Raw genomic sequence first — 18,448 nt, forward strand, 5'->3', positions numbered from 1 at the left:
GGTGTGATTACATTGAGTGCAGCAGCCAGTGGGAGTTCCTTAAAGACGGTGTATCATTATAGCCACTGTACTTTCTTGTAAGCCATGGCAAGTCTACTTTAAAGAGAGGTCAAATCTGTTTGAATCACTGTCCTACTTCCACTTTGAATTTGTTCTCTATTCTTCTCACAGTCCCTGTACCCAAAGGAGGGAAAGATCCCATTGCCTTCTTTCCATTACAGTTTTTTTTAAGTTTTCATTTAGTGAATGATGTTTCTAAGTCACCTTCAGCAGTTAACTACCCAGATAAAAGAGTGTGGACCAAAAGGGGAAGGATAAGGGAGGAAGTCCTACACACACTCCATCTAACATGAAGAATTGCCTACACTATTTCTGAGTACACTCTTCTTGCTTAGACTGGGACAATGTCATCTTTCATAAGCTATACACATTTTTCACTCTTTTCATAATAAACAAATGATGCACTGTATTCATCACATTATTTTGTGGGGGACAAAGCACGTACATTACACAGAACCAAACTGGATGAGGGAATTGCAGGGGACTAACACTGAAAAGTAACCACTAAACTAGGTCAATTTTCTGATCATGGGGAAAAATAATATCCAATAAATTAAATCCGTATGGCTTACTTCATTTATTTATGTATGCATCACAGCTGCAGCATTCATACATAAACATTCATAACTTTATAAAAGATTAAAAATGGTTATATATACAAAATTATTTTCTGTGTGTGTCATTGTTGCTGTTGATTTTAACCTCAAAAAAAAGCCTCAGGTCTATATCCATTTGAAATGCAGAAGTCTGTAACTGAAAACTAGTTAGTGTTGTGAAAACCATTAGAAAGTGAACCTGGTTGAGTTAATAATTAGCACTTTGACCCCTATAGAAGATCTCGGCCATGGAAAAATCTTTCTTCAGTCTTTTCTTGTTGAGTAATGAAGCTAGAATGCAGCCAAAAAAAGTTCCACGTTGCAGTCCCTTCGTTGAGCCTTGGTTCCTCTTCACGTGCTACCTTCCCTAGACACACAGGGAAGCAAACTGCACCTATGGCGGAGAGTGATGCAGCCTCCTACAAGATTGCTTAGCTGTGTCCAGTAAGAGCCATTCTCAGGCTGGTTGACATATACAGGGTAATTGAAACCATTTCCAGCCTAAACAAACTACATAAAAGCAGCTGAGTCAATGATTAAAGCCCTCTGAGGCCATATAATCATCATTAAATATGCCTGAACTTAGTGTGACTTTTCATTTTATATACAAGATTAAAAACAACATTAAATCATCTTATTTACATTGTCATTGGTGCTGAAATTGAGCTGTTTAAATAGTACAGTAGGCTGGTATACTTTATAAAATGGTCCCCACCGGAGGCATATAGAAAACTAAAGAAATTGAATAGGCTGGAAATAGTTCTTTTCTTACCTCATTTTTCTCTCTTTTTCCCCCCCTTTTTTTAAACTTTCCTGTTAAACTCCAATACTCTCATTTGAAACGTTTTGTGGGCCCTGTGGCCCAAAGTTACTGGATGCTGATCCAAAATTTCAGAACAATCTGATAGTACTTCTAAAAGTGATAGGAAAGGCACAGTAAGTTAGGACTTTGGCTGAAATGATGAAAATCCATGTTCACCATTTGAGGGATCAGCGCCTTGAGTCCTGCCACCTGCTGCTCCAGCGATGATAGTGTTTCGGTGAATTTATTGAATTGTCCTTGGCTGATGAGGAATTTTTAAAATGTTTCTTAGAATAAGTCCTTTGGTATGTGGATGCTATATGAAAGGAAAGAAAGAAAGAGAACATAACAATATTACTTGCTCCGTACCTTAAACTACCAATACCGTAGGTGGAATATTGTGAGTGATTAATAGTTGTGATAGCAGGGCTGTCCGTTCTTTCTAAATGACCACTTACGGTTCATGCAGGTAATTTTAGGCAAAGCCCATCTTCCATTTCCTAGACACCGGATAGTTGGAAGGTGGCGTTGAATGAAACCATCTTTGCAGTGATATCTAATCAGAGAGTTGATTTCATAACGAGGTTTCATCTTTCCAAAGGTCTTCGCATTTTCTACAATGGGGGGCTGGCCACAAGCAACTAAAGAAAAATAAAAGAGTCATTTCCAAATATATTCTAAATACTATACTTCATACAATTTAATCTTGGGTTTTAAGGCATCAAATCTAATATGTGTAACTGAGGAAACCATTTGGGATTCAGAAATCTATGCTATGCAGCTAGTTTTCATCAGGAATTATATAATTTTTCATTGTTCTTATTAAAGGATCTCACATCAATACAAGTTCATTTCATCCTCTATTTAAGAATGCTCTGAAAATATTTCAAATAAACAAGTTTTGGGCCTGCAATTAAATTGTAGACTGTTTCTAATGGAAGAGGAGAAGAAAACATCAGAGGTCAACATAGTGTTGCTCTGCAGAATACCCAAAAAAGCGATTGCGTTAAATTTAGCACTCAATGGAATTTCCTCTAGGATAATGCTGATAATAATAATAGCTCATATTTGAATAATGCTTGTGGATTTCCAGAGCACTTTTCTCACAACCACATCGTGACCTAGGTAGGGCCAGTATTTTTACTTCCATTGTTATAAATGGAAATTGAGATTAAGGTATATACCTTGATCAAGGACACATAGCTAGGATTTGAACCCTGGTCTCTTGGTTCCAAGTCCAGTACCTTTTCCACTGCACGAAGATACCCATTTATGAGCATAGCTACTGTTTTACCTTTATAGACCACAGCAGGTTTACTTTAAGTAGAAATCATTTCCAGGCTAATCACTGTCTCTCATCATCATCAAAGACAGAGGCTTTCCTTATTTAATACCCACCTCCATATGGTACTAGACAAAGCAGGTTTAACTATAACAATCCTCACCCTCAAGGAACTTAGAATATAAAACAAGCCCTACAGCTTCACAATCTGGAAGCCCTCTTTTATATCTGATCAATATTCCTTCTGTTTCAATTTAATCTCCCATTTCCTCTTGTTCTGGGCTTAGTGCAGAGAGTGAACACTGGTCATCAAAATAATAAGTAACAATCTCAAACAAAGGGCTTTCAACTTCTGAATCAACCAAAAGAAAAAATAAATGAACAAGGAAATCTACAAACATTGGTTATGATTTCTCATTTTTACTAGGAAATTCTACCCACCATCAACCTATATTAGCCAAAAGTAGCGCACAACAAAGAAGCCTTGTTAATTTGAAACTCAAGGGACTGGAAGAGAAAAACAAAACAATACAATTATTGCACTAACAGGGTTTGTCTTATCCAGTAAAAAATAATCAAACATTTAGGTTGAAAATAAATTTTAAGTACTTTTGAATTAACTTTTGTTAAATTAATCAGGTTTTCCCAGTTGTTGTTGTCCATCAGGCATTCAGTCATGTCCAACTCTTCATGACCCTGTGAGCCATAGTATAATGCTGTCCATGGGGTTTTCTTGGCAGAGATGTGGGACTGGTTTGCCATTTCCTTTTCCAGTGGATTAAGGGAAATACAAGTTAAGTGACTTGCCCAGAGTCACATAAATACTGAACGTATAAGACTGGATTTTAATTCAGGTCTTCCTGACTCCAAATCCAAAAGTTCATCCGCTCCTACATATTGTCTCTACACACAAACACAAACATATACACATATATACACATACACAAGTGAATGTAGCCCCTCATAGACAAGGATGCTAATGAGGAGTATAGTTTTTCCCATTTGGAAAGAGGCTCATGGGATAAGGAAACCACAGGTCAAAGGAAATTATAGCAAGAACTTTGGACTCTTAGAGGGAAGGGATGTGAGCCAGCTAGGGTTCATAAGGAAAAGATGCTATTACTCTGAACTCAAATATAAACATGAGAAGTTGGAGCTTTGTCTGGCTCACTGATCCCCTCAAAAAGTGATCTGCCTCACCACTGCCTGGAGAACTGGTATCCCTTGCCATTAAGTCTAGCTTCTTTGTTATCTATACTTTTTATAATGTATCTGTCTCTGAATAAAAATCAATTTATTCTCACTGCATTGTGAGCAGCTGTTTGCTAGAAATGAGCATATCTCACAAGGAAGAGAACAAGTGAAGAATTAATTCCTTTGGCCTCATTGTGGCAATTCGTCCCTTATATCCCCTGCAGGCTTCTACCACAGTCCCCCAGAACTTCCTTTCCTAAAGGGTGACACACATATACAAACACCTTCACATATATACAGCAGATATATTGCTTAGCAAAGAAGTAATTGAATGTAAAAAAGAACAATTTATCAGAAAGGAGAGGGAAGGAAGCCCCTTGAAGGACACCATTTGGAGCAAGTCCTTGTAACATTTTCTTATCCACTCCATGAAGCCTTTCCAATGGAATCCTGAACAGTAGATATCTGAGTACCAAAATAGCTATATCCTCCTTGCCTGATGCCCCCTACCCCGACAAAAAATTAATTTCATAATTATTGAAATTCAATTTTATATTCCAGAGGAATATTTGTCTGCCGCATTTGTATGACAGGTTAAAATGGCACTTAACAAAAAAGTTTATTTGGTCTGATTTGCCATGCAACTTGACAGAGGGCTAAGACCAATACTATTCCCAACATTAATAAGAAGGGCAATAGTAGCAAGTTTCATGGATGCTTTATGATTTGTTCCCAAGAGTTTTTATGAGGCATTTTTTGCTATGGAAATGGTCCATCATTCAGAAGAAACCTGAGAATTAAGAGAAGCTAGAGCAAAACAAAGATTATAGATGTAAGTTCTGCCTGAGCATTAGAAGGGTGAAGCAAAGCTTATGAAGATGGGGTAGTTTCCAAACTCTTATGCCATTTTCATAGAGCCCCAAAAAGTGGCTAATTCTCTCTCCTGCTACATGACCACTCAAATGCACATTAAGTCAAAATATACCTTATTCATATAGGAAAAATTACCTGTTCCTTTCTTGCAGGTATAAGTGAGATGGTAATTGCATGGGACATCATTCCACTGACCATTCTCATGCCAAATAATTACTACACAGTCTTCTCCAGAGGAAAAAAAGCTGTCTGGCTGATTTGGCCTCCAATTCTCATATTGCTATAAAAATAGAGAAAAAATAAATTATTTCTTGACTGAAGGATACTTAGCTCCTTTAAGAAACTCGAATATAGAATGTAAATTTATTCTATTCAATAGGACATGTAAGAGTAATTACATATATTTCTATAGCACTTCACTGTGACTAGGTGTTTTCATGTCCATTGTTTCTTCAGAACCTTTTAACAACCCTATGGGATAGATTCTGGTGAAAGTATTATTGCCCCTATTTTACAGATGATAAAATTGAGTACTAGAGGGGCTAAGCTATTTGCCCTAGATCATATAGTTGGTAGGTAGCAGAGTCAGGGCTAGAATCCACCTCTTCTGATATTGAGTTCAGAACTGTTTCCACTACATCATGCTACCTCTAAAGACCTATTCATCATAAATTGATGCAAGAGTGCTAAAAAGAAAAAAAAAGCTTTGGATATTTCATGGAAAATATACATAATATTCCCCAAATTGCCTGTTCACCAAGTTTATATGCTCCTGTAATAAAATTCCTTGTCTTTAGGGATATATGTTATTATATGAAGAATTCTTTAGACTCTATAATTATTGCTGTTCATGTGCATGTTATGTCTCGTTTCCTGGAGACCTGGTTGAAGTTGATTCCCAGATGTCTGAATGCGTCATGTTTAATCATTTCTCACCTTTTGATTTTAATTCAGGCAGAATATTTTTGATTCTTGTTCTAGAAGCATTTTAGGGCCTTACACCATAGAAATACATTTGGAGCTATGTTGATAGACCACCATTGTGATGCTCTGATTTTCTCAGATCAAAACTGATATTATGAAAGGAAGTCTCACTAACAAGTAGGTATTGTGAATGATGTCACTGATTTTAAGAAAAAGTGGCAGTGATCTGTGCATACAAATGAAAACATTGATTCTGTCTATTGGCATGAGGCCAAACATCTTTATGAGTGAATGATTTATCTAGCTTTTTATCTGTCCAATAGCAAATATTTGGTCAGTGAAAAATATTCCAGTAGTCAATTTTTTTCACCTTTCCATCTTATGGTCAGTATTGTGTAGACAGACCACAGCCTTTATAACACTTAAAACATGATTCTTTGATAATGCACTAGATGAGAGATCTCTTTGGAAAGAGGTGTAGTCACTTAAGAGACCAGCTTTCTTGTTTCTTCTCTGCAAGTCACTAGTTGTATGACCTCAGACACGTGATTGTTTCTTCCTCCTTCAAGTTTCTTGCTTTAAACAGGAGGGTGTTTGAGTTGATTAAATGTCCTCAAAGATTTATTCTCAGCTTTAACATTCTGAGTTAGTGCAAGTTTATACACACATATTTTTTTTGGTCTTGAAATGTGATTTCACTAATAAGACAGAATTGCCAGGGAGGAAATTCTCTCTTTAGAGTCTTAGAGAACTACCAAGAGACACTAAGAGGTAAGTGGGTTGCTCAGTATCATAGGTGTTATTGTTAGAAACATAATTTGAACCCAGGTCTTCTTGACTTTGAAGCTAACCTTGTATCCACAACACCGTAATCACATATACATAGACTATATAAAAAATATGGACTCTGATTTAAATTTCTCTCTAAGGAAGGTTATTACAGTGGACTCTCCGTTGACTCAAATTATTTATAAAACTAGAGAGACGGAAAGGCTTACTTTTTTTTCATGACTATCCTTGCCTACCATCTCATACCATGAAATTAATGTTTTGGTTTCTTCCGTAAACATTGTGCATTTACATCAATGTGTGATTTAGATTAAATACAGAGTCAAAGGCAAATGTCAACTTTAAAATGTCACTCTTTGAAGGTGACAACATATAAAATATTATTTGAATTTTTTTAAAGTTATGTGATTAATTGTATTAGTGGAGGCACGTTGATTCTTTAAGGGAAAAGACTGGATCTGAATGCATAAAATACTAGCTCATATGACTTCTTTTACTAAAATACTGGTATTATAACACAAAACAAGGCTGCCATATGAAATTGCTAATAGATTCCGTTGGAGGAATAAGAAAATTAAGGTACCCAGTAACTCATTCCCTGCCTTAAAGATTCTTAAGCTTTATTTCTATCTCTCTGCCTCTTGCTTCTCTCTTTTCTCTCCTCCTCATTACCCTCCTCTCTTATCGTTTTAATGGAACAAAAGTACCTTAGTGGAACCAAAAACTTAAGCCAGGAACAAGTAATTCCCACTAATATGAAGACAATCTTCCAAAGATGATATAAATGTTCAAAAGCAAGAAAAAAACTTTTTAGAAGCACATGTTTCAGCAAATGTGCCAGAAAAGATGTGTTTCATTTCCCTCTATAGGGAGTCCTTCCTCCTCTCCATTTTCCCCACTTCCCCAAGGCCTGGGAATATTTAAGCCTAGCATGACACTAGTAGTATAGTTGGGGGAACTTTTGACAGAACTCTTTTGTCCCCTCCCTCCCACTCCTTGGAATGGCAGATGTTATGGAACCCCTTTCTCACCTCCCAGGCTACTACAAGGGAAGGGCCAAAAGGAATGTCTCCCATCAGCATCTCTTCACTTAGCACAAATGAACAATTGTGCTAACCTTTGTTACTTTTTAATTCCAACTATTTTCTTTTGCTCTGCTTACCCTTCTTCCCTCAATCTCAACCCTAACCCTCAGTCTTTGATTTTAGCTTTTCTCCCTTAAAAAATAAATAAAAAGGTTGAGAGGGCAGTGGATAATGCACCAGGCCTGAAGTCTGGAGAACCTGAGTTCAAATATAACCTCAGACACTTCCTAGCTTTGTGTCCCTGGGCAAGTCACTTAACTTCAATTTCCTAGTCCCTGACACTCCTCTGTCTTAGAACTGATACTAAGATAGAAGGTAAGTCTTTAAAAGGTGAGAAAATAAATTTTTTTAAAAATACAAAGAACTATACATAACCATTTTCTAGTATGTAACCATCTTATCAATAGCAAAAGAACTTAGAGAAATATAAAAATTAAAACCAAATCAAAAGGTATTTATTCAAAAAACTGAGTACAAAAAACCCATAATTAATCCATGTTAGTCAAAGATTTATCATTCCCCCAAGATTTACATTTTATTTGAAAACTCAGAGCCTGTTGAAGACTGGTAAATTACCTTTTGATTTGAGTGCTTTTCTGTCACCATAAAACTCCTTTCTGGTGGCCTTTGTACAGACATTCAGGAAGCAATGAACCACAAGTGTCGGGTTTTTCCTCCCTTGTAATCAATGAAACTGTTAGGATGGCTGCATCTATATTTCCCCTATGACCTTTTCTTAAAATATGCATTCAGAAGATGCAGCATCTAGTAACCAAACTCAATTAACAGTAGTGTTTGGGGCAGAATAAATTTCCAATCAATTTTGAACTCTTAAGATCTCATTTTCATGCTGAAATGAACTTAGCTACATCACTCACCCATTGCCTTAATTTTGGAGAATAAAACAGGCTCAGTTGGAGCCTCTGGTTAAAGGTTTAATAGCCTTTGGAGAGAATTGTTCTTGGCCCTGGGAGCTTATTTAAAACTTGTGTTCTGTGTTATTATTTGACAGAACTGTGCCCTAGTGGTACAAGACCAAATCTCAGCTTTGCGGTTTTTAAAAGAATGTCTGATATCCACAGGCATGTCACACTGTTATTGCCTCCTATCAGATAGCAGCATCACCGCATGGATTTATATTGGCTAGGTTGCTTTGACTTGTTTCAGCAGCATTGCCAACTTGAAGCCTTGGAAGAACTGGCTTTTTAAGCAACTGGCTGCCTTTGTCTCTACCAGATCTCTATAGTTATTGATGTTTCATTAATACTACTTAAAAGGAGAATAAAAATATATGAAAACCTAATATATAACCTAGAATCTCATAATCTGGTTTTAGAACTAAAATGAGTCCTTGCAAAAATTCTTTTCTGAAGATCTTGGGTTCTAAAACACAGTGTTAGCATTATGGAATCTCTGCAAGACCCTACCAAATTAAGAGGTCTAGGATAGGCTAGATTAGGGAACCTCATCTATCTGAAGATTAGAGAAGTTTGTCATAGGGAAGGGCATAATCGATCTTTGCCCATAGTATTAAACCATTTACTTTAGTATGGAAACGTTATGATCTGTCTCAGTGAAGGAAAAACCTACACAGATTAAAACATGAACTATTTATGCATTCAAATACTAAATCTAAACTTAAACTAAACTAAAATTAATTGACATCAGAAACTAGACTGAAACAAAAATCATAACATCTGTACCATCTATATCATAATTTTGTGAGGAAAGAACCTATGATTGTTGCCTGAGCCAATAGATATGGCAAACTAATTCATTTCTTCAGATTTTATTCTCTTTCCCCTTTGTTTCAGGAAATGTGTTTCTTGAGCATAGAAAAGACCAGAACTCTTCCATCACTCTGTTGTATCTGTTTTCTCCCTTGGGAGAGAAATGATAGATTGGAGAGAATCAGCAACCCTCCCAGAAGAATCTCTACTCTCATGAGAACAGAGCCAAGAGGTCTCTCCAAGTGGTATCATATGGATCTACTCCCTGTTCTCAAGCTTCATGGATATGTTCGTAATAATTCCAAAGTATTTACATATGGTGTATGTTGGGGTACTAGAGGCCTGAGAAAGTAACAATGTTTATTCCTTCTGTTTAACCTGGTACATGGACTATATGTACACTCCTCCCAAAGGAAAAATAAAAATTAGATTTAAAATTATGCACACAAAATGAAATCTTAAAAAATATAATCAATTCCCTGTTATCCATTTTGGTCAAAGGATGGTGGGAAAAAATGGTTCATATAATCCAAAATCCTTACATAATATGAACAAAAATAATTTCAGTTCCATCCATTCTTTGGAGTAGCCTTCCAAAATGTGTTATAAGAGAAAACTACTTAGATTAAAAATTTAGTACAAATTATCAGACTAAATAATCCACATGTAGGTTATCAAGAATTCACTTGTGTATACTTGTGTATTTTTTTTAAAACCCTTGTACTTCGGTGTATTTTCTCATAGGTGGAAGAGTGGTAAGGGTGGGCAATGGGGGTCAAGTGACTTGCCCAGGGTCACACAGCTGGAAGTGGCTGAGGCCGGGTTTGAACCTAGGACCTCCTGTCTCTAGGCCTGACTCTCACTCCACTGAGCTACTCAGCTGCCCCCCTTGTGTATTTTTATATATGTGTGAATGTAAACTATAACTGAAAGTTGTGATTGTTACCTAACAATTTTTTAGAGCTCATATTATTAAATTTACCTATCACAGGATTATTCTTTCTTATTTATTGATCAGGTCATTTCTTTTGCTTAAAAATTTCAGATGTTATTTGTATTCTACTAAGTAATCAAATTTCTTTGCCTGAGTTTCAGAGACTTCCATGAATCTGACACAACATCCCCTTTCCTGTTTTGAGTCACTGCCACAAGCTTTAGTTTACAACTAAACTAAACTACATACTGTCCTCCTGAACACAGTCTCTGCTTTCTTACTTCCACCTGAAAATAAAGTATATAGGTCTCACCATGTTTTTTCCCTGCTCAAAAGAACCTCAGTGGCTCCCCATTACTTGTAGGATAACACAAAAAATCCTTGGCTTTGCATTTGAAGCCTTCCACAATTACACTTCCACCAGCCTTTCCCACCTTACTTCACATTATCTTTCTGCATTCCAGCCAAGATAGCTACTGCCTCTTACGCAATCCTGATGGTCTCCTCTAGTTTTCACAGGTTATCCTACATGCTGAAAATCATTCCCTCCTCATGGCCCTGGATTTATTCAAGGCTTAGATCAAGCACCAATATTCTCTGTAAACTATCCACAATACCCATTATTTTTCCCTTGAATATTCCTAAAACACTGCTGATTTTCTCCTTTGTATCCATTTCTCTCTACTGTATATTATACTTATATGCCATGTACCCTCCACAGAAAGCAATCTCCTAGAGGTCAGGAACTATTTTTTAGTGTTGTTTTTGTTCTGGTGCAACCGTAGCACCTGGAAATTTAGAAATTATTTTTAACTGGATCTGGTTAAAATCCATTTATTGTTCCCTAAGCTATATAAAAGTCTCAGCGTCAATGCTTTTGCCGTGGAAGTCCCTCATGTCTAGAATGTTTTCCCTGTCCATCTCCACATTTCAGTATCCCCAAGGTCCTTTAAAACTCTAAGTATCATCTTAGGATACATAGGATACTTTTCCTGGTCTCCTTGGCTGCTTGGATCTTCCTCTTTAAAGTTAATTTGTATCTATTTAATCTATCTAACTATCTATCTACTTATCTCTATCCAGCTAATTTAGGATCTACCTAATTCAATCTACCTAATCTAATTATCTATTTTTCAATCTTTCTCTATGTACCTATAAATGTACATATTGTCTCCCCCATTAGAAATAAAAGTTCTTTGAGGGCAGGGTCTATCTTTACTCTTTGTATCCCTAACATATCATAGTGCCTGAAACACAGAAGAGTTTTAAAAATTCATGTCGACTGACACATATTCCCCTTTCCCCATTGAACTCTTACCCATCCTTTTAAGTCTAATTCAAACAACACTTCTTTCATAGTCTTCCCTGATTCCTCCACCTACCTTGGTAAGTCACAATCTTCCCCTCAGACTTCACATGTTCCTTTTAAAAAATCTTTCTAAGATTCACATCATGTGCAGAGCAAAATAAGCAGAACTAGGAGAACATTGTACATAATAACGGCAATATCATATGATGATTATCTGTGAAAACTTGGCAACTCTCAGCAATGCAATGCTCTGAAAGATTTATGACCGGGAATGCTATCCATCTGCAGAAAAGAACTGTTGGAATTGTCTTTTACATCAGTGTATTTTGACTTTACTTGGGGGGTTTATTTTGAGGTCATACAACAATGACCAGTATGGAAGTGTGTTCCGCATGACAATAAAATCACAATTTTAAAAATAAATAAATAAATAAATAAAGTGCACACCATGTATGACTTGTACTAAAATTATGAATCTATGTCTTATTCTCCTATCCATCCACCCTATTAAGGTAAGCTCTATGAAGAAGGAAACTGTCTTATCTAAACTTTGTTTCTCCTCTAGTGCCTAATAAATTATAAATGTTCATTGAACTTAATTCACTTTAATTAAAAATATTTTATTTCTTTATCAAGGAGTATGCTTTCATGAGCATAGTTCTGCCTCATTTAATAGCCTAGGGCACTAAGCAGCTAAATTATTTGCTTATAATCATATACGTTGTGTATATAAGAGGAAGAACTTGAACCCATCTTCTTAACTCCAAACATAGCTCTCTGTCAATTATATTATAGAACCACTCTGCAAAAATATACTGTATCCCAAAAGATGATTATTTCAAATTGGTTTTGGCCACTATTCATTTCACCATTCTGGTCCCTCACCATGTCTGTCCAAAAAGATCAGTTGCCAAATCCATGAAGGGATCCAAGAAATATTGGCCCAGATACAATCGCTGTGTTATGTAGTTATATCTTCAAGTGAATTCTCCCTGTCTCTACAAAGCAGGGAAATTTATTACTTATTCTTATTCTGAAAAACTCAAACCAGACTCAAACTAGCTATCATCAAAGCTACTCTTAAACTTGACAAATGTTTTTACTCTCTTATTCCACAGGACCTGTTCTTCACTTCGAAGAAAACAAAAATGTTACACTTGCATTTTCTATTAACATAAAAAGATGTTATAATCTTATATTCAATATAATCAATAATCAAGAAAGTCCATCCACAGAATACTGTTCAAGGGATACTCTGAAAAGAACTCTTCTCTGAGAAAGATCTAATACCATGAAAAGCATATATAACCATCGTAAGAGAAGTGGTGGCTAATTTTTCTCACTCAGAAATACTTTGTCAATTCAAGAACATTTTTCCTTCCTCTTCCTCTTAAGGAATATCTTCATTCAGTTAGTATATAAGCTTATACTTCTAAAGGTAATAAATAACCTGCTAAAGCCAGACTGTGTTTGTATTCTATCAAAGGGAATTTGTGCTTGCTCAGCTTGCTCAGATATCTGTTGTCATTCAGAGATACTAGTCATTCTTTTATCACTGAAAAACACACCAATGGACTATTGTGATGGAGGCCAGGATTTTAAAGTTCCAGCACCATGGTCAAAAGACAACCTGTGGAATGAAACTCAACAAATAAAAATGAGGTTGAAAACAGCATGGAATCAGATGCCCGTGACTACTTTTAAGACAAAGAAATGATCCATCAGAAATAAGATTAGTAGCCAGCCTGAATATTCTTATTTAAAAAGACCTATCAAAAGGAGGTCATTTAGAGCAAACATCAAGCATTTTCTATCAATAAAAGACTCTAAGAAAATGATATTCCTTTGACACCTTTCTAACAGCCACTCATGAAAACTCACTTTCCAAGAGAATCCCTTTCATAAGGCAATTTTGTGGGAAAGAGCTTTTTCTAGGGTCCAAGCAGTGTCTGAAATAGGTAGAGTGCAAATGAAAAGGGCTACTACTGATAGACTCTCTCTTTTAGAAGCTTGACAGAAAACCTGAGAACTTTATGTTAAAAAGTTTCTCTCATTTTTCTATAATTTGATGAATCTGTCATTTCATCAATATAGACACTTTCACCAGTGATGTGAGTTCTAACCCATCCCTACTCTTTCACCTTGTGTGGAGTTAAGTGACTTGCTCAGGGTCACACAGCTAGGAAGGATCTAAGCCCAAGACCTCCCGATTCCAGACCTGGCACTCTATCCACTAGAGCCACTTAGCTGCCCCTTCTATACATTTATTGACATTATATGGATGCCAATATATGCTGTATTACAAACCTTGCACAACTAATTATCAAATATGTATTTATACATAGGTACATACAGCTAGATACAAAAAGTCAAATTAATATATACTTATAAATAGATATATGTATATATCCCTAGTTCTATATCTACATCTTTTAATTGTAAGAATTCTTGAGAGCAGAGACTTTTTTTTTCTTTTTCTTTATATCTCCAGCATTTAGGACAAAACTCAACACATAGTAGGTGCTTAATAAATACTTGTCGACTATTTATATCTATATCTAGATAGGGTTACAGAAAGATAAGATATAGAGGTAGAGAGGTTAGACTTGGGTATACATGAAACCAGCTGTATTCATCCTAACTCAGAGAGAGGAGAAATGCCACAAGAGGAAGTCTAGCATACCCTTACTAAAGATTCTTTCCTCAAAATATAGTGAAGGGATAGAATTGCTGTCAGATCAGCTAAATAAAACATTTGGAGGTCCAGTAAGAAGGGTTCACCATTCTCCAGTGGCATAAATATACCTGAGGGCCAGAAGGCTAAATAAACTTCCACAAATAATCAATCACTTAAAGAGAAACTAAATACTAAACAAGTTGTGGCATATGATTGTGATGGAATACTACTGTACCATAAGAAATGATGAGCAGGTTAATTTTGGATAACTAGGAAAGACCTACATGAACTTACAAAGAATTAAATGAGCAGAACCAAAAGAATATTATATGCAGCAACAGAAATACTGTTTGAAGAATGATGTATATATCCATCTCCAGAGAAAGAACTGATAAATAGAAATAAGTAAGACATGGTTTTTCACATAGGCATATCTTTTTTGTCAAATGATGTTTTCTATAACTGTGGGAAGAGGCTGGAAAGAGGGAGTTAACTGGGTATTTAAAAAAAATACTGAATAAGAGAAACAATGATATATAGTTTAGGAATGTAAGACCACCAATGCTGGTATTTGGTGAATTTGTTGTATTCTCCATGTAAAGTAATCCAAAAGAATTGAAATGAGATGGAGATCTGAATCCCAGAAAAATAATCTTAGTTTTTTGGTTGTTTTGGGGGTATTGTTTTATTTTATTTTAAAGAAAGTGATGGGACATCAAGGTGGCACAGTGCTAGACCTAAAGTCAGGAAAACATAAAATCCAGCTTACTAAGTGTGTGACTCTCATCTGGAAAATAAGCTGGAGAAGGAAATAGCTAACCACTCCAATATCTTTGCCAAGAAAATTCCAAATAGGGTCACAAAGAATCGGGCATGACTAAACATGAACAAGAAAAAAGGTTATGGTAGGAGCTAAAGTGTAAGAAGACTAGAAAGGTATGAAGGGCTGGATTGTGAGAGGGAAAAAAGAAAACTATAGATACAGGTTATATGTATGCATTAACATGGCATTTTCCTTGAATAGCTAGCTAAGCACCATATATTGTAGAACTGACTAAAGATTTCATTTAAAAGCTAACATTCCAAATCATAGAATTTTCATATATTATACTCACAAATAGGATCAGCATAATAGCATTGGTCTAGAACTGGAAGGGGCCACAGAAGCAATCTAGAACAAGATGCCAACTTTATAGATGAGGAAACCTGAAGCCTTGATTTACTTTCCTAATATACAGATAGTTAATATATGTGTCTAGTGAAATAAGTATATTGGACAAATTATTAATGATATTTACATGGTCAGCTAAGTGGTGACGCAGATAGAATCCTGAACCCTAAATATCCGTGTGACAGTAGGCAAGTCACTTAACGTCTCCTTGTGTTTTCCTTTCCCATCTCTAAAATCAAGATAATACAAGCTTCTACTTCCTAGGATTATTGGAGGATCAAAAGTGCTAAAATGTGCAAAGCTCTTGACAATCGTAGCCATTATTAGAGTTCGTTGAAACTCTGGGCCATAGTTTAAATTCATTTGTTTAATAATAATTATTATTAAATTATTAAATATACATTTTATATAAATATTAAATATAACAGAGAGGCTCAGTTATTGATGCTTTCGCTTGTTTCTCCCACCACACCACAGCTCCGCTCATTTATAACACTTCGAACAGCCTTCACAATGAAAGCTCCAAGACCTCCGGCTCACCTAGTTTAGAGCCTGTCAAGGACGCTGGCCAAGGAAAACTTTTCACTGGATCCTATTACAGTGTCTGAGTTCAAGGGATAAGAAAGTTATCGCTTGCGTTTTCCTCCATTGCTGAGGTTTTGTCAAACAACTGACAATACTCATTGGTTTCAACACATATTTGATCAATCTTCTGGTTTCGTGCGGAATGTTTAGGTTTATAATGATGTGGAGGATCCGCAATGAGATTTCATAACCTGAATCAAACGCAGCTTACATGAGAGAAGTCTCCAGAACAAGACGAACCAGACAGAATCACGCAGCAGAAAAGGCTCTATAATAACAAGCAGCTGCCATTTGTAGGCAAGGTAAGCTGTAGTATGGCCGCTAGGTGGTGATGTCTCTCCATCATTAAAACCAAGCTGCCATCCAGCCTCTTGACCACCTTGTTAGTCACAAAGATCTCAGGACAAAGAAATTAAGGATCCATCGATGCCCACAGCCAAAGCGGATAAACAAAAGACTTCCATATCGCCTACAACATGGAACCACCACTGGGTGTGTAGGTAGAGTGGGAGGAAATATTGGGAGAAAATCTCTGGTTCTACCCCTTAAAACCCCCAAACTTGACAAATGGACTGGAGCAAAACAATTTCGCAAAAATTTTGGTCACATGAAATTTAGTCCACGGAGTCTTGGTGTAATTCCCCCGATTTCTGATTAAAACGTTAGTGAATTTCCTTAACAACCTACTTCCTTAATTCTATCTTGCTAAAAAGTCAAACATTTTTCTTTTAAATTGAGATAGCCTTGGAAGTAAAGCCATATTCTTAACTCTAACTTACAGCTCGTTTATTTTTATGTAAATCTCTAGCAGTTGGGCCAAGAAACTATTCCAAATGATACATAAGTAAAAGATAGGAACCCTCAATTTCAAAATCACAGCTTTGAGTGCTATCATCTACTACCAATTTTGCCATTTTTATGTGATGGGTACTTGAGTCTAAATCCAAACAGAACTGAACCCCAAAGTAATGAGATAGCCTACACAATGGAAAAGTAAAATGTAAGCAGAAAATGGAGGGGGGGGTGTTTTTCTAAGAACATTTCTTTTTAGCCTGAAACATCCTGTGATAAGACCATAACTCTATCATTAAGCAAGGTAGTTTGAATAATAACTCTGGGTTACCTCCAGCATTCTGAATGTAACGCAGGTCAAATGGTTATCTTCAAGGGGGTTATAATGACTACTTATTGCTGAAATCAAAATATTTGGTGAGTTTGAAATCCCTTTCTCCCAAGAGGGCTATAACTATTGCACAATAGGCATGTTGTTTGCAGTCTGCCTATGGTACTTTTTCCATTTGTTTTATTTAACTTGCGCAGACAACTGGCCTCCCCATGAGGTAGCTATAGTCTCTTCTGATCCCTGTGTTCATTGAAAAAGACTTTTTTTCCTTAAGGAGGTTATAGTTTTTCTGTTGTCTTTTAGTCAAACACTCTGATTCACTAACAACTGAAGGGGAAAAGAGAGCATTTTATTTGGAAAGAGAAAGAAACTTTTGTTTGGAGGTCACCACCTAACACTAGCAAACCCAAAGTCCAGAATTACAAACGTGAAGAAGGAAGCATAACAGCTCCAAGCTGAAAGGAAGAAAAACTATCTTGGGGTCTCCTGACGGTTGTTAAAGTGGCAATCTGCCATTATTTTCCTAGCTGGCAGCCCCCTGCACAGGACAGACAATCTGGCCACAGACACTAGCCAGCTCTTTAGTACAGCACTAATCTTGTGTAACAGAGTGAGCTCACTGCCACACAAAGCACTAATTATCAACAGCATTTTCCAAAGGATATGAATAACTCCCACAGTGAGACGGAGGCCTCAGGCATAGCCCTAAGTAGCTCGATGCACTTAATCTATAACATGAAGGGTTCCAGTGGACCCAGTGCTTGTTTGCACAAGTCCTAAAAGTGAAATGCTAGCAGGCCAAATACAATGAAAAACTGCCAAGAGCAACACCACATTTTCTGGCCTTTCCCATGATTATGCTTTACATCAAACTAATTGTGGTATTTCAGTCCTGTGAAAATTAAAGTCCATAGATCAGTGTTGGAAGGTCACTACGGTACCCAAAGGTAGATCAAGATGATTATTAAAGGTATCCCAATGAGAAAATGTCCCCTTCCTGCATTTGTGCCCAGCAGCTACCCTACTCACACTTGGAACATTTTTGTATACAGACTCATTCATTGCATCTTGCTCTGTAGTTTTTTGGATAATCCCTGCAACCAACATCTTTGAACATATATAAAGAGGAGAGAAAAAAGAAAGACAGAGACAGAGACAGAGACAGAGAGAGACAGAGAGAGTCAGAGAGACAGAGAGAGACAGAGAGACAGAGAGACAGAGAGTCAGAGAGAGACAGAGAGACAGAGAGTCAGAGAGAGACAGAGAGACAGAGAGTCAGAGAGAGAGAGAGAGAGAGAGAGAGAGAGAGAGAGA

General features: G+C 36.5%; 1 protein-coding gene across 1 annotated transcript in view; it reads right to left on the minus strand.

The window, feature by feature from the left end:
- Positions 1 to 622: 622 nt before the first annotated feature.
- The window catches only part of VCAN (versican), a 128,098-nt gene continuing 110,272 nt past the window's right edge, over positions 623 to 18,448 (minus strand). The window contains exons 10-12 of the mRNA XM_044657669.1: positions 4,943 to 5,087; positions 1,917 to 2,099; positions 623 to 1,774 (exon numbers count right to left, since the gene is read on the minus strand). Coding sequence (XP_044513604.1) covers positions 1,647 to 1,774; positions 1,917 to 2,099; positions 4,943 to 5,087 — 456 coding nt within the window. The 3' untranslated portion in view covers positions 623 to 1,646. The remainder of the gene's footprint in view (positions 1,775 to 1,916; positions 2,100 to 4,942; positions 5,088 to 18,448) is intronic.

This window comes from Gracilinanus agilis, chromosome 1 (assembly GCF_016433145.1).
Source record: "Gracilinanus agilis isolate LMUSP501 chromosome 1, AgileGrace, whole genome shotgun sequence".
Taxonomy (NCBI): Eukaryota; Metazoa; Chordata; class Mammalia; order Didelphimorphia; family Didelphidae; genus Gracilinanus; species Gracilinanus agilis.